General features: G+C 41.8%; 1 protein-coding gene across 7 annotated transcripts in view; it reads left to right on the forward strand.

Annotated features, from left to right (window-relative positions):
• Positions 1 to 24,316, forward strand: part of acap2 (ArfGAP with coiled-coil, ankyrin repeat and PH domains 2) — a 58,240-nt gene that overhangs the window by 27,060 nt on the left and 6,864 nt on the right. For 2 of the 7 annotated variants that reach the window (XM_023954215.1, XM_023954214.1), the window contains exons 9-21: positions 10,611 to 10,685; positions 11,806 to 11,817; positions 13,637 to 13,699; positions 17,231 to 17,343; positions 18,422 to 18,473; positions 19,109 to 19,209; positions 19,696 to 19,801; positions 20,013 to 20,221; positions 21,229 to 21,298; positions 21,520 to 21,614; positions 21,761 to 21,963; positions 22,430 to 22,531; positions 23,528 to 23,620. In XM_023954215.1, the coding sequence (XP_023809983.1) occupies positions 10,611 to 10,685; positions 11,806 to 11,817; positions 13,637 to 13,699; positions 17,231 to 17,343; positions 18,422 to 18,473; positions 19,109 to 19,209; positions 19,696 to 19,801; positions 20,013 to 20,221; positions 21,229 to 21,298; positions 21,520 to 21,614; positions 21,761 to 21,963; positions 22,430 to 22,531; positions 23,528 to 23,620 (1,294 nt within the window). The remainder of the gene's footprint in view (positions 1 to 10,610; positions 10,686 to 11,805; positions 11,818 to 13,636; positions 13,700 to 17,230; positions 17,344 to 18,421; positions 18,474 to 19,108; positions 19,210 to 19,695; positions 19,802 to 20,012; positions 20,222 to 21,228; positions 21,299 to 21,519; positions 21,615 to 21,760; positions 21,964 to 22,429; positions 22,532 to 23,527; positions 23,621 to 24,316) is intronic. The other 5 variants (XM_023954220.1, XM_023954219.1, XM_023954216.1 and 2 more) reach the window with 4 other exon arrangements.

Here is a 24,316-nt window from a genome sequence, read left to right on the forward strand (position 1 = left end):
TTAGAAAAGGCAGAAAGCGATCTCCTTTAAACAAAAATCAACTGCGAAAAGCATGGATTGTAAGCCGGAGGCTGTAAGATTCAAAGGTCTGGAAGCACAAGGAGAGGAAAGGACATTTTCAAAACCTAAACCTTGAAGAGGGAGGGAGAAAGGAGAAAGAGGGTCAGATTCAAGCTGAAGAACAAGAGGAGTATAACTGCTGTGGATTAGAAACTTGTCACGCTGAATTTGGAGCAGACCAAAGCGAAAAAGGAAGATCAGAGGCCGAGCTGTGGGAAACAGCAGCAAGAGGGATTGTGTTTTAGATCCGTTCCTGTCTCCGCCATGAAGCTGAAGAAGGTTGAAAGGCTGTGCAGGGAGGTGTGGAGGAGCTGTCAACAGGTCTGGTAATTTTATAACTTGATGCCTGTAAGCAATATGAAATGGACTTAGGGTTGCCATTCACAAAATTGTGGAATGCTATGTTTTTATATTTGCCTGATCCCTGAAATGAAATCTGTGTTATTAAAAGTGTGACTGTTTTCTTAACTATAAAAGAAAAGAAAAGTGAAACAAAACAACTTCCAGACACTTACAGTTAGAGGATGGATTAGGAGAAAATCCAACACTTTTTAAAACTGTTAGCTCAGATATCTTGACGATGAATTGCTTGGCTAATATGTAAACAATAGTTCAGTATCTGACAATAAAATTACAGTGATGAGTGAAGCCTGAAAGCTTCATCCAAGGTTGAGGTACCAAAACTTGAAAAACCTGAATTTTTATCTTTATCCACATCCTCCAGAGCAGGGGTCGGGAACCTATGGCTCGCGAGCCATATATGGCTCTTTTGATGGTCACATGTGGCTCGCAGACAAATCTTTAGTTATACTTTTATTTCATTAGACCAGTCCTTCTCGGGCGCGATGCGATGCTAGAGGCGCGCAGTAGTAGCGGTGCTTAGAGAGAAAAATCTGCGCCAGCACTTTCAGTTTACTATTATCTATTATTTCACAGAGTTTGTAACAGCCGGAAACCTGTGAATTGCCATGCCTAAAACTGCGCGCTCCCGTCTCTGAGAAAGAGCGCGCAGTTGCGGGGACGGGACGTCTGAGGAAGAAAGCAGATGGTGGGGGGTTGTGGGGACAGGCAGCAGGTGAATCGCGCAGGGATTGTAAAAACGTAAAACCCGCTTCCCGTCACTCACTGCAGCGTGTGAGTGTGTGTTTGGCTCCGCGTCTGCATGTGATAAGAATGTCTCACATTTACAGAACATTCAGACCTACGATCACGTTTAAAGTCTCAACGCCTGCGTGAAGCAGAAACTCACCACGTATCAACCGGACTAAACCATCAGCAAAACCACCACGAGAAATACTCATCATTTATTAGCAACAGCATAACAATGTTATAAAAAAGAATCCACAGACGTATTGTACTTTAAAAATGTTGAAATTACATCAAAGCACACATTCACTTGTATAATTAGTTTTAAACATATTGTCGCGGACTGAGTTTAACTTGGCTGTTGGGCCGCGTTAAAAGTTCTGGAGTTCAATGAACGCATCAAGCAGAGATCTGATTGGCTCTCAGTTCTGTCGCTCAGCCTGTTGTTAGGTAATTTGGACCAATGGGGTTCAGCTATGGGCCGAATAAGGAAAATGGGAGGGCTGGAGCGGGAGCAGGGGAATAAAGTTGGGAGAAGCGCTCTCGTCTCAGCGGGAGAGATTCAGGAGTTGCTGAATTAATTGTACGGCGTTTGTTGCGGTCTGCAGTAACCAGAATAAAGAACCTTAAAAAAGGGTAGGGTTTCCGTGCCTCAGTGTGGGAAAGGGACACTACATTGTTGTATGGCTCTTTCGAAATTACATTTCAAAATATGTGGCGTTTATGGCTCTCTCGGCCAAAAAGGTTCCCGACCCCTGCTCCAGAGGAAACAAAATTAGTTTAATCTCATTCTGCAACAAATCTACATCAGACGAATGTTCTGCATCTTCTAATAATCTTCTAATCTAAGCCGATGCTAATCTTCTAATAATAATTGTCAGAAGTGAACTTAACAAAGATTTACCTTTAATAGACAAACATGTAAGTAAACTTTATTTCCCAGAACAAGGAGCTTCACCGTGGTAAAATATGCAGAACAAAACAAGGCAGCCAATATTTTGTCGATATTATCAGGAAACTGTCCTAAGAGAGAGGGGGAATGCTCATTACATGTAAGCTGTGACAGAAGATATATTTAAAAAAATCCCAAACAAACTACAGTTTGGATTACGATATATTGGCAGGAGAAGGGGAAAAAACATTTCCCATCTGATGATATCAGGCTGCTTTACTCTCATCCACCCATTTCCGTTCCAAACAAAACAAAGGGCCTCTCAATTATTTTCTTCTCTGAAGTTGTCAGAGGAGCATGAGTGGGTTGTGAAGGAAGACATGAAAGCTTCAGTTTAAAACTTTTACATCTAAAAAAATATTGTCATTTCATTCAGCTGTTTTGCTTTATAAATGATAAATGGCGTATACTTGTATAGCGCTTTTCTACATTCTTCAAGGCCCAAAGCACTTTACAGTCACAGACCCATTCACCCAGTCACACACACATTCACACACTGCCGAACACTGGCACCAACCTCCCACCAGAGGCAAGGTGGGGTTCAGTGTCTTGCCCAAGGACAATTTGACTCATGTGCGTGCAAGGCGGGAATCGAACTTGCGATCTTACGATTATGGGTCGACAGCTCTACCGCTGCCCTACAGCCGCCCCATTAAAGATGGAACCTTTTTTTTAAACCAGCCATTGATTCCTTTCGAAACATTGTGATTTGTACTTTCTTTATATGCTTTGATTGAGAGTAACTTTCCATAGATTAAAAAAATGTAAAATTTGTGTTAGAAACTGGTCGGTTAAGAGAACCTGGGATCAGTTTGTGTGAAAGTGAAATATTTTCCCAGTATAAACTCATCCATGTTAGGCTATGATGATTAAAAATTGTACATTTGAGTGAGTGTGAGCATGTGATTGACTCGTGGTTTTGTAGCTTTTCCTTTTTATATTTATGTAAAAAAACAAATGTAAATCACAATATTTTAACTCAAAGAATTTGATTGCTTTGGTGTGGAGCTTATTTAAAAAATGTTGAACTTTGTCATCACATTTAATGAAATGCTTCCAATCCGATGTTAATTCGCTTTGAAGACTGAGACTTGCTGATCTAGGTCACCCTGCATCAACAGGCTATCAAAAGACCCAGCAAGGAATTTAGCTGCTCAGAGGCAAACTGGCTGGTTTTCAGCATCCAGCCTTCTATTAAAGGCTTTTTTGTTGTTGTTGTTTACTTCTCTCCTTAAAAAGAGCCTTTGTCTCTCCCTCTGTATGGACTTGTTACTTGTGGGAATGAGGAGAATCAATCATCTCCCATTCAATTTCACACATGATGAAGCTTCAGTAGCGCAGCCCATTTTATTTCAAGGGGACCGTTCGCTCCGTCTAGATCTGGCCAGAGGGAAACATTCATCTGCTTGATAGATTTTTATTTTTTTTTTTTATTTTTTTTTTTTTTTTTTTTTTTTTTTTTTTTTTTTTTTTTTTTAACTTGTCCTGTCCAACAGCTAGGCAAACAGATGAGAGCTGAGGGCCTCTTGTGTTGGACATATTTTATTCTAACAAGAGGGGTTATTCATCTTCAGACAAACCAAAGGTATGTCTGAATAAACCCCTTTTGTAATTGAGGCCAAACTTTATTAATTTCAATCATGTTTGAAAATCTTTGGTGTTGGACCGGACGGAAAAGGAAAGAGGGGAACAAGAGAGAGGGACGTTAGAGAGAGGGGGGGGTAGGAGGGTGATAATAGGAGGGGAAGGGGGGTAAGACCATGAAGCAGCATAGAGCAGGCAGGTTTACTGGTTGTTTATCGTTACGGTACGGTTCAAATGTAGTACAAAAAGGGCGGGGCCTGTTCACACACACTCAAATATTATCAACACACCTGCTAGCCGCAGAAATGTCCACATGTCAACATGCACACAAAACAGATAGTGTTCACGAACGCATACTTATGCCTTTAAACCAACTAGTGTGAAATCTTTCATTCATTCAATCATGCAAACTATTAGTGCAAAGGTGAGCTAACACCTGTGCTCAGGTGAGTGTTTATGTTCTTCTAAAATGGATGGTGGAATGTGAAAAGAAGGAGGAGGAGCGCCCAGCCACCCCCACACCCATACCCCCGCCGCAGCAGCAGCGGCAGCCGGAATTCCCCCAGCGCCACACGGGAACAGGCAGGGAACAACCGCCCCCCGGGCGACCAAGACCGCCACCCAGGCCAGGGCCAGCAGGACCGCCGCGAGGCCCCCAGAGCCAGAGAGCAGGGAGGCGCAGAGGGAAAGAGAGCGCCGCCCCAGCCCAGCCAGGAAAGCAGCCCCCCGCCGCGCCGGAAGAGCCCAACGCAGGGCCCCACCGGAGAGGGACGCCCACAGCCCCAGACGAGCACCCCACCACCACCCAGGAGTTCCGGGCATCCCCCCGCCCCGACCCCAGGTACGAGCCAGGACCCCCCAAGGGAGACCCGCTCCGCACTCCAGGCAGCCACCCACCCGGCCCACGGTTGGTCCAGGTAGGAGCAAGGCAGGGGCCCGCCGCCCCCGCCCAGGAGGGGGGAACCCCGGGGAAAAAAGGGCGGCCCATAAGGGATGTTATAAATATGGCCCGACCAGGCTCGGCCATGTTGGAAGTTTGGCGGGGCCCAGCGCCCAGGGGCAAGGACCAGGACCCACCCCCCAGGGACACGAACACCCCCGGCTCAGGTGTAATATGAACCCCCCCACCGTGCGGAGAGAGCACCGCCGGGCCCAGGGAGCCGGCACCCAAGGGACACGGCCGCCATCGCCAAGGGGCCCACACCCCCCACCAGGGACGGGGTAGGGGACAGATGGACCCAGGTCCCACCTTCCTTGTAAAATGTGTGTGCGTGTATGGGTGTTTGAGAGGGTGTTTGTGTGCATGTGTGTGTGTTTATGTTTGAATGTATATATTGAAGGGGGAGGGGTGTGTGTACTAAGGGGGGTGCAGTTAAAATTGGCGAGTAGGGCACTAAGGGGACATCTCCTGATTACTCACAGTGATGTCCCCTCACCCTCCACACCAAGGGGCCCTAAATGTCTAAGGTGCGGTTAAAATTGGCGGGTAGGGTGCCAGGAGGACATCTGCTGCTTGCTGGCAGTGATGTCCAAGCACCCCCCCTACCAAGGACCCTACGTGTCTAAGGTGCAAATAAAACCGAAAGAGGGGGGGCCCACTCCATACGGCAACCATAGGAGGGGGGCCACTCCCAAGTAGCCCCCCCCCAAGGCGCATCGCAGGCTAAACCCCCCACCCCCTCACCCTAATATGAGGTTATATAAGGAAGGGGGTAAGTTGGGGACAGCTGGTAGACTGTCCCCTGGTGGTCAAACAGCCGTCCCCCAGCCCACCCCCAGCAAAGGGGCCAGGGCCACCCAGCCCAGGGGCCCACCCCCGGAGGCGCCGACACCCCAGGCCCGGCACCACCCACCCCACACAGAGAGAGAGGAGCCAGAAAGCGTCGCCCCCCCCCGGAGCAAGCCCAGGCCCCCACCCCCAGACGCCGGCCCTAGAAGAGCTCTGGTCAGGCCTCGACGGGACCGAGGAGGCCAACCGGCCGAGGCAACCACTGATTGCCTCAGCGGAGACCCCGACCCGCTAGCCCCCCCGACCCGTACTAATAATGGGCCCCCCCTCCCCCCCAGAACGCCCCCCCACAGGACAGGGCCGACAAGCCCCCCACCCCACCCCACCCCAGACCCCGCAGCCGAAGCGGGTGACACCCAGAGCGACCGGGGGCCCCGAGAGGGTTGTCCCGTCCCGTCCCAGAGCCAGGGAAGGGCCGATCCCAGCCCCAGGTGCAGATGGGCAGCCCCTCCGGCGCCGCTGGGCCCCCCCCACCCGAGCAGGGCCCCCCGCCAACCCCCCCCAGCACAGGCAAAGGGACCACCCCCCCAAGCCAAGCCAGACCACCACCCCACCCCCCCACCACGCACCCCCACACCCAAGCCCAGAGGACCACGCAGCGCCCCAGCCCGCCCCACCCAGGCACCGGACCCGACCCCCCGACCAACGGAGCCCCCCACCGCCCCCGCCAGGCACCGGAAGCCCCGACCCCCACCCCAAACCACGGCAGAAGGGCAAGGAGCAGCGACGACCAGGCCCTCCACCCCCTAAGTCATGGAGTCAACCACAGGAGACCAGAGAGACTGAATTCTTTCAAAGTTACTTGAGCTTTGGGCTGACATTTTTTCCAAGCTGATATGATCAAACAGCAGATTTCTGTGTTGACTTATGTTTATATTTTTCTTGTTTTTCCAATTTATTAAAATAGTTTTTTTGGCAATACAAAGAGTTATGAAAATGATAGATGCTAATCCTTCTTCTATATCGATGGCACTCATGTCACCAAGCACACAAAGTGACGGTGAGGCAGTGATTGAAACCTTAAGCCAGACTGATAAATCGGCACATACCTGCTGCCAGAGAGCCCTGACAGGAGTGCAGAACCACAGTGCGTGCATGTAGCTGTCGGGTAGATTATTATCACAGTGCTCGCAAATGTCTGAGTTACTGAGACCCATCTTGAACATCCTCTGTCCAGTGTAGTAAATTCTGTGAAGAGTTTTGAGATGGATTAGCTGCAGATTTGGACTTTTTGTCAGTTTAAAGGTGTTTAGACAAAGTTCTGACCAGAAGCTTTCATCTGTGCTGATGCTCAAATCTGCATCCCATTTTTTTGTTGGAAGGGCAATATTGTTATCTAAATTACATAAAAGTTTGTATATTTTGGAGAGAGTTCTATTCATTGAAAAATTAATCAGAGTGGTAACTACATCTGGTAGCTTTAAATCGTCGTCTTTAATTTTATACTTTTTAGTAATACTTGATTTAAGTTGCTGATATTCCAAGAAGTTATTTATTCCATGTTTGTCTTGAAGTTCCTGGGGGGTTATGAATCTTCTATCAATAATTACGTGCTCTAGTTGTTTTATGCCCCCTGCTTGCCAAGCTGGGAAGTGAATCATTTTTTTGTTAATAAGGATGTCCGGGTTGTTCCAGATGGGTGTCATTTTGCACGGTTGAATTGATGATTTTGATATTTTGAGAAATTCCCACCAGGCTGTTAAGGTGGCATTTATATTAATGCTTTTGAAACAATCCTGTTTTTTAACTGTTTGGCTAATAAATGGTAGCTGTGACAGGTTGATCTTTCCACATAACACCTGTTCCAAGTCTAACCATGAGTTGGTTTCTGGATTATTTTTTAACCATTTTAAGATATATTGTAATCTATTTGCAAGAAAGTATTTGTGGAAATTAGGTAGTTCTAATCCTCCACAGCTTTTTGCAGATTTTAAAGTTTTTAGACTAATTCTTGCAGGTTTGTTGTTCCATAGAAAGCTTGATATGGATGAGTCTAATGTTTTGAACCATTTTAATGGCGGTTGTGTGGGAATCATTGAGAAGAGATAATTAACCTTGGGTAAGATTTTCATTTTAACCGTGGCTACCTTGCCCATAAGGGACAGAGGCAGGTTGGTCCAGCGTGTTAGATCGTCCTGTATGCTTTTCAGTAATGGGGTGTGGTTTAGCTGCACCAGTTCTGATAGTTTGGGGGAAAAGTAGATACCCAGATATTTGATATTTCCTGTTTTAACTGGAATTGTGAGTCTTTGTTCCATATTCCTGTTGAGTGGTAATAAAACAGACTTATTCCAATTAATGGAATAGTCTGATATGGAGGAGAATTCATTTATGATCATTGCTGTTTCATTTACAGAATGTAAATTCCTTAAAAACAGTAATATGTCATCCGCATAAAGACTAATTTTATGATGGCTGTGTTTGGTTTTTATTCCTATAATGCTCTCATTCTGTCTTATTGCTGCAGCTAAAGGCTCAATGAATATAGCAAAAAGAGAAGGAGAGAGTGGGCAGCCCTGTCTGGTTCCTCTTCCAAGAAAAAACCTGTTTGAAGTCTGTTTATTAGTTCTAACTGATGCATTGGGGTTGTGATATAATATTTTGATCCAATTGATGAATGCTTCTCCAAAACCAAACTTATGGAGGGCAGCAATAAGGAACTTCCAATTAACTCTGTCAAAGGCTTTTTCAGCATCCAGCGATAGTACCGTCATTTCCTGTTTTTTAATGGTGGCAAAGTCTATTATATTAACTAGTCTACGGACATTATCATCCGAGTGTCTGCCTTTGATGAATCCAGTCTGGTCGAAGTGAATTATGTGAGGAGTGATTTTTTCTATTCTCTGTGCTAGTGCTTTGCAGATAATTTTTACATCTGCATTGATTAAAGAAATGGGGCGATAGCTTGAAGGACTAGTGGGATCTTTGTCTGGTTTTAGAAGAAGAATTATGTTGGCTGAGTTCATGTTAGGTGGCATTGATTGGCTCTCATTAATAGATGTGACAGTTTTATAAAATGTTGGTGCCAGTTGTTCCCAGAATTCTTTATAAAACTCAGCAGGAAAGCCGTCAGGCCCTGGTGCTTTACCATTAGGCATAAGTAACAGAGCTTCATGAAGTTCAGACGGCAAGAGCGGAGAATCTAAGTTTGTGATTTGATCCTCATTTAGCCTGGGTAGGTTTACATTATTAAGAAATGAGTCAATACTTTGCTCTGACGGATTGATCTGCGGTGTGTACAGGTTTTTATAAAAGTTTTCAAATTCGTTATTAATTTTGACCGGGTCATGGGTGACATTTCCTGTTTGGTCCATAATAGAGGTGATTGATGATTTTTCTCTGTTAATTTTAAGCTGATTAGCCAGAAATTTGCCAGATTTATTAGAGTTTTCAAATCTTTCAAGTCGTAGCCTTTGTATTTGAAATTGTGTTTGTTTATTAATGATGTCATTTAACTGCAGCTTTAAATTTTTCAGATCTCCCAGAATGTGTTCCTGTGCAGAAGCAGCATAAGCAGTCTCCAGGGTTTTGATTTTATTTTCTAATTCTAATAAATCTGCTTTCTCTTTGCGTTTTTTGTGCGTTGAATAAGAAATGATTTTCCCTCTCATGACTGCCTTTGCTGCTTCCCAAAGAACGCACGGTGGGATGTCTGGAGTATTGTTGAAGTCTAAGAAGGTTGCCCACTCTTTTTTAAAGAATTCAAGAAATTCCTGGTCCTTTAACAGAGACGTATTAAACCTCCAGGTTGTACCAGAGGGTGTGGATTTTTCCCTAGAAATGTTTACAGAGACTGGTGCATGATCACTGATAATAATTGGATGGATATTGGAGCTTTGAATATTTTTTAAAAGAGAGTTACTGATTAATAAATAGTCTAAACGGGAGTGTGAATAGTGAACTGGAGAAAAAAAGGTGAACCCTTTAGTGCTTGGGTGACATGAGCGCCACGCGTCGCAGAGACCCAGATCATTCATGTACTGCTTTAGAATACTTGCAGACCGCCATGTACGCTGGTTTGCTGCTGTGCTGAGTCTGTCAAGTTCAGGGTCCAAAACAAGGTTGAAGTCTCCTCCTATAATGATTGTGGAGTCAGAGTGAACTGAGAGTGAGGTGAAGAATCTGTGAAAGAAGGAAGAGTCGTCAACATTAGGACCATAAATACTCACTATACAATAGTCCTTATTCTGAATGGATATATTAATGATTACAAATCTGCCTTCTGGGTCAGTAACTGTATCCTTATGAGTAAAATTAAGATTTTTATTAATTAAAACAGCAACTCCTCTTTGTTTGGAGTTGTAACTGGCAGAGTATATAACTGGAAATTGTAAGCAGCACATAAGGTGATTCAAAGAATCTGATAAATGGGTCTCCTGCAGTAGAGCTATATCTGCTTTTAGACCATCCAGGTGATTTAACACTTTCAGTCTCTTTGGCTCAGAGCCAAGTCCACGCACATTCCAGCTAACGATGTTAAGACTGTTCATAACTGCTCTGACTGAAAAGGTGTAAAGCTAAGTAGTGCTTGTGTGCCAGTCCGTGTGCGCGTGCCCGCATTTGAGAAGCGCTGTGCGCGTGAACGTTTTCTGGCTATGTGAGCTGCGTGTCGCGTGCGTCCTATGAGAGCCTGTGTGAGGTGATTGCAGTATGTCGGCGTGTGTGTGCGGGATCGCATGTGCACGCCCCTGTGTGCGCTTGTGTGTGCGCGCGCCCGTTCCGTGCATAAATAAATACTTACCGAGGATGAGTTGCTTCCAGGTGATTTACATATAATGAGGGGGGAGAGGGGGGGGGGAGAGTAAAGGAAAGAAAAAAAGAGAAGGGAAAACGAAAACAACAACAAAACAACAATAGAAACTACAAAACAACAATTTTTTTAACGGTGTCCATTAGAAAGAGAAGTACATAGTTCAGAGCACACGTTCACCTTCAAGTTTAATGTCAAAAGGGGACAAATGGATACAACTCTGTTTTATTACTGCTTCTACATTCACTTGTTAGCTGTTTTTCCATGTTTTTATGAGATTCTTTGTAATATTAGTATCCACATTTAGCCTCAAGAGTCTCTGAAGTGAATTTAAAAGCTCACAAACAGTTGGTCCGATCAGCTTGATTCACCAGTTCTATTTCTTGCAGTTGGACCAGCTGGTGGTTGATGCTGCCAAGGAGAAGAGGGACATGGAGCAGAAGCACTCCACTATCCAACAAAAGGTGCTTTAAAACTCAATGTCTCATGTGTCAGGGTTCAGACGCAGGCAAAAACACCTTTATACATTTATAACTATGTAATTTATAACATGAAACACGAGAACTGAAAACACATCTTTGTAAAAAAACAAACCATCAATAATTAGTTCTTTTTCTCCAAGTCTTGAAAATAAAAGATACAGAACATTTATTTTGATGCCTTAGTTGGACTGAAATATTACTTTATAACAGTTAACTCCTGTTGTTTCCAGAAACTTCTTTTTTTGTTTTGACAGGTTTCTCCTATAAAGTCACAGCATTTTAGGTTCCCTTAGAATGATGCTAAACAAAATCTGTCATTCCTTTTAGTCTCTCATTAGCTATGTCAGATGACAGCAGTAGTGACTGTTAGCAGATTGTTTGAAGTTTGATGTCAAAAGAGTCAAAGTAATAAGTAATTCCTCTTACTCTGATCTGCTGTTTTATTCAGAATAAAAATTCCTTTATGAAGTGTTTTATCAGTGAGGATCAATGGTTGATTTGTATATTTGTCATTTGAGTATTCGGAGGTAAAATCCACCCTCAGGTGTAAGGTGATCACTGAGGATGATCTCAGCCACACACTCGTGCATTATTGACAGTTGGGCCCAACCCATTTCCAAACAAACAAGGTTCGGTTTCAGTGTGAGGCTATGCCTTCCAACGGCTGTGCCAAAACAAATTTCTACACCATGTTGGAGAGTCTCTTTTATTGAATAGAAACATTTTAGATCAGAAAATCTCCCTGATCTTCACAAACCCTCAGAACTAAGGAGCAGCCGGATGCGAGTTGTTCATTTTCATCTTGCTCTTAATTTAGAGGCCGCATCATACGGCATCAGTAATTACAGACATCTGCCAGAACCTTTTCACGATGGGATACATAAAAATATGAATAATTCCAGATAATATTTTATTGGATGTTGTTTATGTTGTCCTGTGTTTTTCCTTTCTTCCTCTGTTCTCTGTTGTCTCCAATTGTGATTTATGGGTCCTCCTTCTCCCCCTGTACCCTTCCTCAGACTCATGTGCTCTTATTGGTAGCTTTATTTTGACCCTACTTTTTCATTACTGTTACTTTTTTCTCTTTCTCTGCTCCTCTCAGGCTGCTCTGCAGGTAAGCTCCTTTTCTATCATTTCTCACGCCACTCTTGTGTGTTTTCTGCACGACTTGATATGTGCTGCACACATGTCTAAAATCAAATTCATCATTGTTGCCCATACCCAGCAAAGAACATATTTAAATAGGAAAATAAGCACAAAATGATGCTATATAGGCTTTGGTTAGAAATGCAAGTAAATAAAACCCTTATTTTGTTAAAGAAACTAAGAGTTCCTGTAGCTTTAACGGCTTGTTTATGCTTTTAGGTGCTGCTCTAAATGTTCCTACTAACTTAAAAAAAAGGATTTTAATGCTGGAAAGGAAAGTTCTTGACAAATGTGTATGTTGTATCTGTCTGTAGTTTGACATAATTTAAGCATTACTGACATTTAATTTAAGCCTCTTTTAATTACATTTTTTAAATTTACACCTCAGACATCTTTTTTTTTTCTTTAATTGGCTAAATAGTCTAAAAAATTGACTTCTAAAATGTTATTTAAAGAGCTTTATTGTTCGTTTATATTCTACATCATTAGAATTGAGTCACGTTTAATTTAGCATGTTCAAAACAGCTTCCTGTTGGGCAAAATTGTTGTAGTTTAGACGTACCAATAACAGTAAAATACATACTAGTGAGCATAATTTAGCAATTTTGTTCCTAAATTTTATTTAATATAATGTTATCTTCTTTAGTAATACAGGTATATTTTTTAATTTGTCAATTTATTTATACAGTATAAGCGTGTGAATTGTTTTTTGTGAGCCTCTTTTTTTGTCAGAGTAATTGGATCCTTTTATCTGTAAACTTTCCTGGCTGTATTTGATAAAGAATGATGGTCCTGGTGGATGACTGGACTAAAATCCTGAGTTTTAGTGTCCATAGTGTGTATTATAAAGGTTGCTCTGCCGCTCCAGTTGTTTTTCTGTTGCCTTCTGTCATTCAAACTGCACATTATCTAAAGATTATTGGGACTCTGAGGTTGTGTTTAGTATTCTGTATCTCTTCCCGTTTTCCTGATTCAGCAGAATTTGTGGCGCCAGCGAATCGCTTGAGTTACTGTTGCTTAAAAAAGGACGGTTGACTGTCTATAAAGATTTAAAAATCTCTAAAGAACTAATTGGAAATCCCATGTTTTTAAAGATTTATAGTTCCAACTGAGTCCAAGTTTAGTCCCCTGAAGGAAACAAACTATTTCAGTTTCTACTAAATGGTCAGATGCTATGGATTTTCAGCTTGTTTGAGCAAGTTAAAGGGAAAAGCTTGGTGCATGTCTGCTGAAGTGGTTTGTATAAATGTTTTATGTGCAAGCCACTCTGCACAGAGCTCTAAATTATTCTAATCCTGCAGTGACACCAGCATCTCTCACAGACACACAAAAACAGATGACCTTTGCTTAAAGTCCTCAAAGGAGGAACAGCTGAATCTGTAAGGGACGTTGTGATCGACGGTCAGTCAGGTTAGAGTCTGCTGAAGAGACACAGCATGCTGCTCAGAGAGACTTTAGTCGTTCGGATGCTGCACAGAGAGGCTGCAAGGCTCTGACCGTTGATTGGACTTACAGAAAAATAACCCTTACACGGTGGATCACAAATAAATCTGTGAACCATGAAGATATTCAGCCGCTTTCATTATGTTTGGTATCTGGTGAGTACATCAGTGAGACTGAGAATATCCGTTAACGTTTGCTTCCATCGCTGCCTATGGCAGCTTGCAGCTTTACTTTCTGCTTTCCTTGTCTTTTCACTTATGTGTGTCGACAAGTCCGGCATGGATGTTTAGTTTGAAAAAATGCAGACACTCTTCTCTGTGTTCTCTTGGTGTGTGATGTTTTAGGAGGTGACAGAGTATGACTTTTTGCCAGACTACCGCATCTTTTGTGCCTGGAGGTCGAACTCCGTACGTAGTCAATGCATCAGTTTCCATCTGACCTCTGTTTTGTAACCCCACATGCCTTAGTCTTTCATTTCCTGTCGACTGCAGTGAAATGTTTGTCCAGTAAATTTCATCTTTGCCTGTTTCCTCATCGTTGAAGGCAGCACACACGTGTTGATTCAGCATGCAACTTTTTAATGCATCATTGTTGGTGTTGACAGTGACTGCTGTGCTTGCTGTGCAATTGATGTCGGAATGGTTTTACTCTTCTTACAATTTAGCTCATATCTACCAGTAATACTGCTAAACCGCTGACTCAAATACATTTGGATCCATATCTTTTACCGGTATATTTTCATTCCAAAACAATTTTTTTTCTTGTAGAAAAACAGGAATTCTTACTTTAAAATCATCTGCAACATATATTTTTGGTTGAAAGACAATTCTCTAAAGGGAAATTATTAGGTATTTCCTTGAAGGTTGACTGATTTATCTGTTTTCAAACTATCCCTAGTATATAACTGCAAGAATCAAATTTAAAATCGTAATCTTTTATTCAAGCTCACTCTGACAGAAATTTCTTGAGTGATTTAAAGAAAAACAGACGATTCAGTTTTCTTTGCCACACAAAATGCTGTATTTTCTCTTCATGGTTGTATAAAGAAATGCACACATGTAAAAAGAATTGTCATTTTAGTGTAAAATCCTCCCTACACCAATGTTTTTCCCTTGCATGTCACTACTTTTAGAGTACCGTAAATTCCGGACTACAAAGCGCACCCGATTACAAGCCGCACCCACCCATATTCACGTGTTTGACTGCTTTTATACATACACAAGCCGCGTCAAAGTACAAGCCGCACATGTGTTAGCCGGTATTGTCATCCTGACAGATCACGCCCAGCATCCCAGAGTGAGTGCAATTCATTAGCACATTGTGGGTGGTGCCAGTTTTGCCTCTGAGTCACGTATTTGAGTGTATCGACATCTGTCAAACAGCATGAATTTATATTCTGTTCACAAGTCCCTCAGTTATGGTGTTTTTATTTCATTTTTTTTTACTTATTGACAATCTAGGTATCTAACATAAAATTACAAACAGTAACCACATAATCAACATTACATCCCTCAGTTATAATGAGGAAATTTACATCCGCGATTCCACATTTCCCATGAGTCTTAGGGGCTAAAGGCGGGGCCAACGCCCGGCTCGCCATTCTGTTGTACGTGTTTAAGAATTAGCAAGTAGCAGCAGTGCATGGAGGGGTGAACGGGAAAAGCTCTCCTTCCGCTTGTGTCGCAGCAGCGTTATGGGAGTAACAGGACTGGTTAGAAAACACAACGGTAAAATACAGCAGCGGCGACTGAAAAGCGCGCGCCTCAGCGCGATACGCGCGCCTCAGTGCGGCGCGTGCGTCAGAATTCAGAAGCCTCTGCACTCCGCGGACGCCTCTGCGCTCCGCTCCCGCCCCGCGCGCTCCTTGTCTCCCCTTCCTATCTACTCCGACACCTCTGGCCAGGGCGGCTTCAAGTAGGAGCCCTTCGTCCCCGTTGCGCCGGTGAACGGAGCAAATCGTTTCTGTGCAAAGCAATCGGACTTAATACTGTACGTTTTGTGTATGAGGGGCGGATGCGTTGTTACGTGTGGGAGCCATCAGACTGCCATCGGCCCCGCAGCTCAATCAGCAGGAGAAGATGTCTCCAGCTCACACGGAGGCTGTGAGTTTTTCAAAGCAAAATCCCGCTTTTACGGTTTCCTTAGAAACCGTAAATGGAGTGTAAATTCACTCCATGCGCTGTTCTCTCCGTCACGCAGCAAACCGGCTTTTCCAAACCCGTTGGTGACGGTGGACTTTTTTACGCTGCTTTTAACGATTGCTTTTAACTTGAAAGCTTCATCATAATGTAGCGGCGATCACGTGCACGTTGGGTCTAATGGCCCCAAAGGATTCTGGGATGCGGCCGGGCATGCGTGTTTCGTTTTGTTGAACCATGACTGAAGTGTCTAAGACCTGAAGTCAAGTCCATGCTGTTTGGCTGCTAAGAGGTGTGTTGAATAAATATGCCTCGTGCTTAGTGTCAGATAGAGAATTCAAACTATTCACTGACTTCGAAAGTACGTACATGGCGGCCGCTAATTAAATCCATAAATTAGCCGCATCACTGAATAAGCCGCAAGGCTGTAAACGCAGGAAAAAAGTAGCGGCTTGTAGTCCGGAAATTACGGTAATTAATTTCTTTTGTAAATATGTGCACGGATTTCTCTTCAGAAAATTGACACACCGGATTTGTTTCTTATGTGCAGCCAAACTACTTCACTTACCAGTGAATGTGGTTCTGAGACCTGTGTAAAAGTTTACCAAAACTCTTACTACTGCCATAATGAAGGTTGTTGAGCTTTTTTCTTATCTGATTCCATCCTGGTGATGAGAGCTCAAAGTGTTTTAGCGTCTAATGAAGCTTCTGATCTGTAGGAGTTCCTGTGGACAACGAGGCTCATAGTTCTGTATCACTGCAGTGAGGTTGTCTGAAAAGTTTATACGTTTTGGACCTTTGGGAAAGGTGGATCAGACATTTTGTTTCGGTTTTGTAGAGGCTGAATAGGAAATGAAAAAACTGCTATTTGGTTTTCAGGGGATATTTTGTTTGCTTACAGAATTTATCGGCTCTGGCACATTTGGTGACTCAGTCCTGTGAAGGTTTATCTTTTTTATGAGTAATTTATTGCTAAAGTTGTTTAAAAAAACATTTCTTATTTATCATAGAAAAAATAACTGTGGCCAAATCACAAGACAGTTGATTTCAGTAAATTAAATCACCTTTAGAAAACAGTTTTTGAAACTTTTATTTTCACCTCAACTGCCTCTTCATTTTCAACATGAGTTTGCAGCAAACTATATTTGAATTTTTTAGGACTGCAGGGCATATGATTCAGGGTCTGACAGTAACAAATCTTGATGTAACAGATCTTTATGTAAGCTTTAAGGGGAGACGCTGATGCCTGGTGTAACAGGACACCACAAGGACACACATATTGTGTGTATGAGTGTGTGATTGTGTCACATAGTGTCACCTGAAGCTAAGAAAGCTGATGGACCCAAGATGAGGCATGTTTTAGTTTGGAGCTGCAGAGTCATTGACTGAAAGGATGCAGCTTACTCTGCTGCTATACACCTAAAGTTACAAAAACCTAAAAAGTTATTGTAATAAATGCTTGCCTCAAATACGGACTATCAGATTTTTGGTTCCATTTGTTATCGCACATTTTGTTTTTATCTTGCTTCTTTTCTCTAAGCTGCTGAGTTTGTAGAGAGTTTTATTTTAAAAACAAATTTATTGAAATTTAAATGTAAGCAAATTGAAAAACATATTACATTCAGGAAAAGTCAATCTGTACTGATATCATAATTAATTGAATTTTTTCCGCTCTTATCTGGACACCCGAGTCATTACATTTTCCAACAGTAGATTTATTGTTTTTTGATGTTTTAACCTTTTTTGTTTTCTTTTTCTGTCTCCTTCCCACTTTTGCCTCTTGTCCTTTGTTTTTCTCAGGACTTCTCGAACGATGACACAAAGCTGGAGTACAATGTGGATGCAGAGAATGGCATTGCCATGGAGGGTTATCTCTTTAAGAGGGCCAGTAATGCATTCAAGACATGGAACAGGTATGGCACAGCTAAAAATGTTAGTTTTTAAAAATTGATTATGGTTTATAGAGATTATAACCTAAAGAAAAAGGTACTGACCGTTAGGAAAAGATCGACAAATATTTCATTGTAAATTCTACTTAAACAACAAAAAATCTTAAGGTGATGTTTACTGATGTCTTATTAAGTAGCTTGCAAAAACAATGTTTTGACATTTGAATAATAGAGATAATTCAATGCATTTCCTGTTCATCATTAAAAAAGTCTTAATTAGTAAACATATGCCTGAGACAACCATAGTAATGGTTTGGTCGTTTGGCTGGAGATGGTCTAAACACCATTAGATTTAATTCCCTGGTCTTTTAATTTATGATTTGAGTAAATGTATGGTGGCTAACTTGAGACTATTTGATTTAATTCTGCTCTATTAGTTTTAGTTTAATGCAAATGACGTAACAGGAGAACAGGAGGGCAAGCCAGGGGCCAGTTTAGCTCGTGCTGGTTTGCGGCGCCTTCCGTCCGTCAAACCAGGGTTTGAATCCGGGCTGCTCCCTATTCCCTTCTCTGCTGCTGTGCCGGTCCTAAGCCTGGTTTGTTTGAGAGGGTTGCGTCAGGAAGGGCATCCGGCTTAAAACATTACCAAGTTAACCATGCAACTCATCCTTCAGGGAGGGTTGTTTTGCTGTGGCAACCCCTGATGGGAGAAGCCGAAAGTGAAAGGAGGGCAAGCCAAGACCTTTGTGATAGCATGAAAAATCCCTAAAAAGCCAAGTCTGTCTGCTGACCTGAAATCTTATCTTCATGTTCCCCACTTTCCACAGAAATGGCCATAAAAAAGGAATAATTTCACAGTTTTAAGTTTCACTTAATTTGCTTTGTTAGTTCATGTGATTTTACCAACAACCATTCTTATTTTTATTCTCCTTAATTTGTCTCAGTCTGACTGAGGTTTAAGTAAACAAGCTAAATGAATGGATTTTCTTCATCTCCCATCCCAACAGAAAGACATCCAGCGGGAATTTTTATTTAAAAAAATGTTTATCGCATGTGACTGTTTTCTAAAAAATCTTGTGATTTCTTTTTTTTTTTTTTTTAGACGTTGGTTCTCCATCCAAAACAATCAGCTAGTTTACCAGAAGAAATTTAAGGTATGTCAAGTGACTCCCTCCATGCTGACCACACTGAAAAATGCTTCTGTATGATTTCCAGCTCACAGTATTTTTAGCCTGCCTGTACTTAAAGGCTAGAACATTTGTAAACCATAGCTGTGCATGAGAATGGCTTTGTGTGAGGTTTCTCTAGGAAAATATATTTTATTGTTTTTATTTTTCTAAAAGTGCTTTACATTACTTCATTTGGATTGCATTGTACACAAGTGTTTGGTTTGTGTAGTTTAAGCCAATTTGTTGCCATATTTTCAAGTACAGATTGACCAAAGTTTTGATTGAGAATTAGCAACATGTATAAGTGCAAAATGGAATATTTTAGTCTGTGATTGTTGATTAGGCTTTATGAAGTTAACCGGTTCCTACAGCTTTCCTAATTTTAACATGCTGGAAGAGCCTTTCCGCTCTTTGATTTCTATTTTTTTTTTAAAAAGACACTCAAACAGCTTACCGGTACACACATGTCTGATTACGACTTTTCAACATCTAGATTGGGAATTTTTGTCATTTCTGGAGTGACTGGAATAGGAAAAGTTGATTGCAAAAAGATTGGCTTTGTTTTAACATTCTGAGACATTTCTTTGCAATTATGTTCTGCCCTTGTGTTGATTCCCCAGGACAACCCAACAGTGGTTGTGGAAGACCTGAGATTATGTACAGTCAAGCACTGTGAGGACATCGAGCGGCGCTTCTGTTTTGAAGTAGTTTCACCCACCAAGTGAGTTTGAATTCCCATCAGTAACAGTGAAAATAAAATTTAAAGAAGGAGGAGGGCTGTGCAGTGGTTAGCACTCTTGCCTCACAGCAAGAAGGTTCAAGTCCCGGCTGGAGGACCTGAAACGGATCATTAATGGGGGACCTTTCTGTGTGGAGTTTGCATGTTCTCTCCGTGCATTCGTGGCTTTTCCCCAGGGATTCCTCCTAACATCCAAAAACATGCTTCATAGGTTACTCTAAATTGTTCCTAGGTGTGAACGTGAGTGTGCATCGGTGTGTGATTTGTGGCCCTGTGACACACTAGCCTTCACCCACAAGTGGCCGGGTTAGGCTCTGGCAGCCCAGTGACCCAGAAAGGGACAAAACGGGTTTAGAAGACGAATGAATGAATGAAAGAAGGAAAAGAGTGTGAAGATGGAGTTCTGCCATTTGTTCAGACCCTATGGGAGCTGACAGCAGCTGTGTGGTATGTGTGTTCTCTCCCCAGGAGCTGCATGATGCAGGCTGACTCAGAAAAGCTGCGACAGGCTTGGATCACAGCCGTCCAGAACAGCATCGCCACAGCTTTCCGCGACAAGGGAGATGACGGCGAGGTAAAATCAGAGCTAAATTCCTAGTTTGTAATGTAAAAGGTGAGAATTCATCTTTGCAGGACATACATTAATTTACTGAAACACTTAGCATGATGTTATTTATAACAACATAGTTTTGACGAATACATTAAAAAACATTCTTTCAGTTTATTGTATCTCATTTTAAAAATCTTTAAGACAAAACACTTTCCTGTTGTCCTCCTTGGGTCAGAAGCTCGACAGGAAGTCATCCACATCAACAGGAAGCTTGGACTCCGGAGGTGAGCCAAAGGAGAGGTTACTGAAGGGTGAGAGCGCCCTGCAGAAAGTTCTAGCCATCCCTGGAAATTCTTGCTGCTGTGACTGCGGCCAACCCGATCCCCGCTGGGCCAGCATCAACCTGGGCATCACTCTGTGCATCCAGTGCTCTGGCATTCACAGGTAGGTTGTTCTTTTTTTCTGGCTTCTTCAAACTTCATCTTTAAAAAAGCTTAAACTAAATGAACCCAAATCTCCTTCAGAAGCTTAGAATGATTTTGCCAATTAACAAGGAAAATCACCAAATACAAAAAATTGTCTGTTCAAGGATGTACACAATACACATTTAGTACAGCAAGGCATGCTTTCATTTTTTATTTTTTCTGTTCATTTGGAGTTTATTTTATCTGTGAAAGCCTGAAATAATTAAAATGTTCTCTCTGTTTATGTAAGTTCCATGGAAATAAAAACATCTCCATCTGTACTTTGGTGTGAAAGGACAGTACAGAGCATTGCTCCTCAGAGATTTAGGATAATGTTAACTCACTGTTGTGTAAGCTTACAAACCTGCCCATAATTCAAATATTAAGATCTAATTAACCGGCTCAGTTCCCACAAATTCCCTGTTTTGGAATAAAGCATTACTGGCTCTATTCAAACCTGGACAAGTAGTTTGTTTAGATAAAAAAAGATTCCTAAACCTGAGATGACTGAGGTTTTACTGAACAGAAAAATCAACATAAATCATTAATTTCGTCAAAACTGATAAAAGTTTAACAGAACAAACAGAAGACAAAAATGACTATCTTACAATTTAGGGCTAAACACATAGTATTTAAAAGTTTTAATAATTTTTCACAAAGTATTTAAAAAATGGCATTTAATGGTTTTTGCTAAATATATATATTTCCGAGTTGAGAGAGACATTTCAAATGTTAAATGTTTGAGAATACAACCCTGACCAGTATTTGAATGGAACTAGAGGCAAAAACTAAAAGAGGACATTTGGCTCTTTCTGTTCAATATTTAAAGATTAATTTTAAGATTAATTTTGGAATTTACAAGTAAGTCATCCAGTACAATATAATGATTTTTTTCAACATTATGCTATTTTTTAAGCATACAGAAACTAAAGAAAAATAATAATAATGTCATGGTGCTGAGATTGTTTTGAAATCTTTTAACAACAGGAGTCTGGGAGTTCATTTCTCAAAGGTTCGATCGTTGACTTTGGACTCATGGGAACCAGAGCTGCTTAAGGTGACTGAATTCATTCATTCATTCATTCAAACTTCTTCTGCTCCAAACTTACCTTATTTTGGCATGTACATAAGTGACTTTTTTGTTGTTGTTGCTGGAAATAAATTCGGGTGTGACGGGCTTAACACCAAAGTTCTGCCCATGTTTGAACATTAAATCCCCCTACTTACTTCTAATGTGCAGTTCCAGTGATTGTGTTTTTTTATTTTTTTATTTCATAGTTGATGTGTGAACTGGGTAACAAAGCAATCAACGAGATTTATGAAGCTCGTCGTGAAGAGCTGGGAGCCCGAAAACCACAGCCAGGAGACCCCAGGTATTGACCCCAAGAAGAGGATAGATATGTTCTGACCAAAAGATCAACATCCATCTAGTGAATCTGTCACTGTTACCGTTATGATCAAGTTGCTAAAACTGTCGGGATTTCCCTTCATGCATCTGCAAAACGTGGTTTGTCAACAGGCATGAGGTGGAGGCTTATATTAAAGCCAAGTACGTGGATCGGCGGTTTGTTCGTCGACCATCAGACGAGGAGCTTCGAAACAAAGTGGTTTCTCTCAGTAAACAGGAGAAGAGGCTAAGCAGCAGTACTGAGCATCTGCCACCCAGAGCCCCTCCACCCACGCCAAAACTTGGTCCTGCTCTCAATGTTCCAGGCCAGACCGGTCAGTACATCATAAAAAGAAATGTTTTTTTTTTCCTCTCTGCTTATGTGAAACTTTAAAAAAATAATGTAGTACCTACAAAATCAAACTCCAAAATGTTTATTTCAATATTCCTACAAATGAAGGTTAGTGTTCTGGAAGGAAATGGTGCATCATGGATTTTTTTTCGTTCACACTGGCATACTGTATGTTCTTTGTGAACAGCATATGTCTGAGCCCTCTCAGCTTCGCTGCGCTTTCTGTAGTCTTTGTGCCAGTGTTAGCTGAGTCAGTATCTATCTGTGCTTTCACCCTGCCTTCCTCCTTTTCAACCTCCTGTTTTCCACTCTTTTCATTCCCTCCTCTGGCTGTTTTGTGCTCCACAATAACTTCTGCTCATAATGCCAACCCTAATGTCCCCACATCACCACTTGCTTTGCCCCCCTTCCGCTTTCCAAATCCCGAACTCCCGCCATCCCCTGCGTAGCTGCCGCCGGCGGCGTGGAGGCCCGCCGCGACTCTCTCTTCTGTCCCGATGAGCTTGACTCGCTCTTCTCCTACTTTGACAACTCCTCCAAACTTAGAAGCAGTAAGTACTAAAAGCTGAGTGTCGGCTTGCTTCCGGTCCACCCCCTCCCGTTCATTTCCATTCACATCTTGGAGCTGCAGACTAAAACCTTTCTTCCACTCTCCTGTTGCTTCCCCATCCAGAGCGTCTGAAAGAGCATGCTCTCAGTTTGGGGGAATTTCAGAGCCCCTCATCTACTTTGTTTTCTTTGGGAAAGGGCACATTTGGTTTGGTCTTTGGTACCTGCACTTTAATGTGTCATCATTCTTCAGACCTTAAGGACCCGAGTCCTAACCCTGGAGGGAATTTTTCATCCTGGTCTCTTTGTTTTTCGTTGCTTTTTTCACCTTAAGTTGGAAAAATATTAGGGGCATCTTTGGTTCTGGTTAATCAAACATGTAAAGGTTCTTTTAGTTGTATGAAAATGCTTTTTACTAAGACAAAAAACGGGTTAAAGACCCACTCCAATCATCTTTGATCTATTGTCAAAGCGTTTCTCATTGGCCTTTTGGATTGTGATTATAGCCAAAACCAATAAACCAGTCACTTTCTAGGACATAGTTTCTGCAGGGCAGCAGTCGTCATCAGAAATTCACCTTTAAGTTGTGGGCGGGACTGTTGGCACAGAGTAGCCCCCCACCTTCTCCTCTCTGTTGCAAAGCAGAGCAGGGAGCTTGTGGTCCTCCCAGCATATTTTCTACATCACAAATAAGCTCTTTTTCAAACAGCATTTTTTTGTCTTCTTGTGATTTGCAACAATTTAAATAAAGAAATTAACCACATTTTCTTAAAATATTTCCTCCATCCTAAGTAAGAATGCCATAAGAACATGTTAAAAACACCAAAAGCACAATTTTCATCGGAGTGGGTCTTTAAAGATACAAAAAGAAAGCACTGGTGACTGTTGACCTGCAGAGCAACCAGCAGAAGTGTTCCTTTTATTTTTATTCTCTGATATGAGTGACTCACATCCCGATGTTCCTCTGCATGTTGTGATGTATGTTGTTTGTTTTCCAGTGAGGAGTGCAGACAGTGGCATTCAGAACAGTGCTGATGGGAGCAGGGAGATGCTGGCCAACACACCTTCCAACAACAGCCTGGCAGATGCAGGTGAGACGGCTCGTCTGCTGCTGGAGTCTGATGAACAAACCCAAGCTGTCAAAAATACAACTCAAATGTAATATGTGGTTTGGACGTGCATAAAGGTTCAACTCACAAGTTGATTCTGTTTCCACATCAGGATATGATAAAATATTGATTTATTTTAATTATAAAATCTTTTTCACAGAGCTGGTAATTTAAACTGTTCGTTCGTCAATAAATTATTAGATTTTTTTACTTTACAAACTAACAGAATCTTTTTTTTTAAACAGGAAATGTATTTAAACTTTTTTTAAGTGGATTTGTTGACTAAGTAAAGATGGATTTGTTTTGAATAATTGATCAGTTAGGCCAGGGGTGTCCAAACTTTTGGCAAAAAGGGCCAGATTTGGTGAGGTGAAAACTATTCTTTGAACCTTGATAATAATATTAAATGCAAATAAACTGTTTAATTTTTTGCAATGAGATACTTTTCATTTCTTCACACAGAACCAATGCAAATGAACTGGAATACTTTTTTTTCAAAAACACTGAATTTCTGTTTTGAAGACCAGAAATAAAATAGTAAAATAGTTAAAGAGAATAATAAATAATTGAAGAATAGAATAAATGTTTACCGGGGAAAAAAAAACCTTTTGTAAACATTAAACCTGGCTTCATATGAAATGTTTCATCAATTATTCATTAAATGCTCACTCTACGCTT

The sequence above is a fragment of the Oryzias latipes genome, chromosome 4 (genome assembly GCF_002234675.1).
Source record: "Oryzias latipes chromosome 4, ASM223467v1".
Taxonomy (NCBI): domain Eukaryota; kingdom Metazoa; phylum Chordata; class Actinopteri; order Beloniformes; family Adrianichthyidae; genus Oryzias; species Oryzias latipes.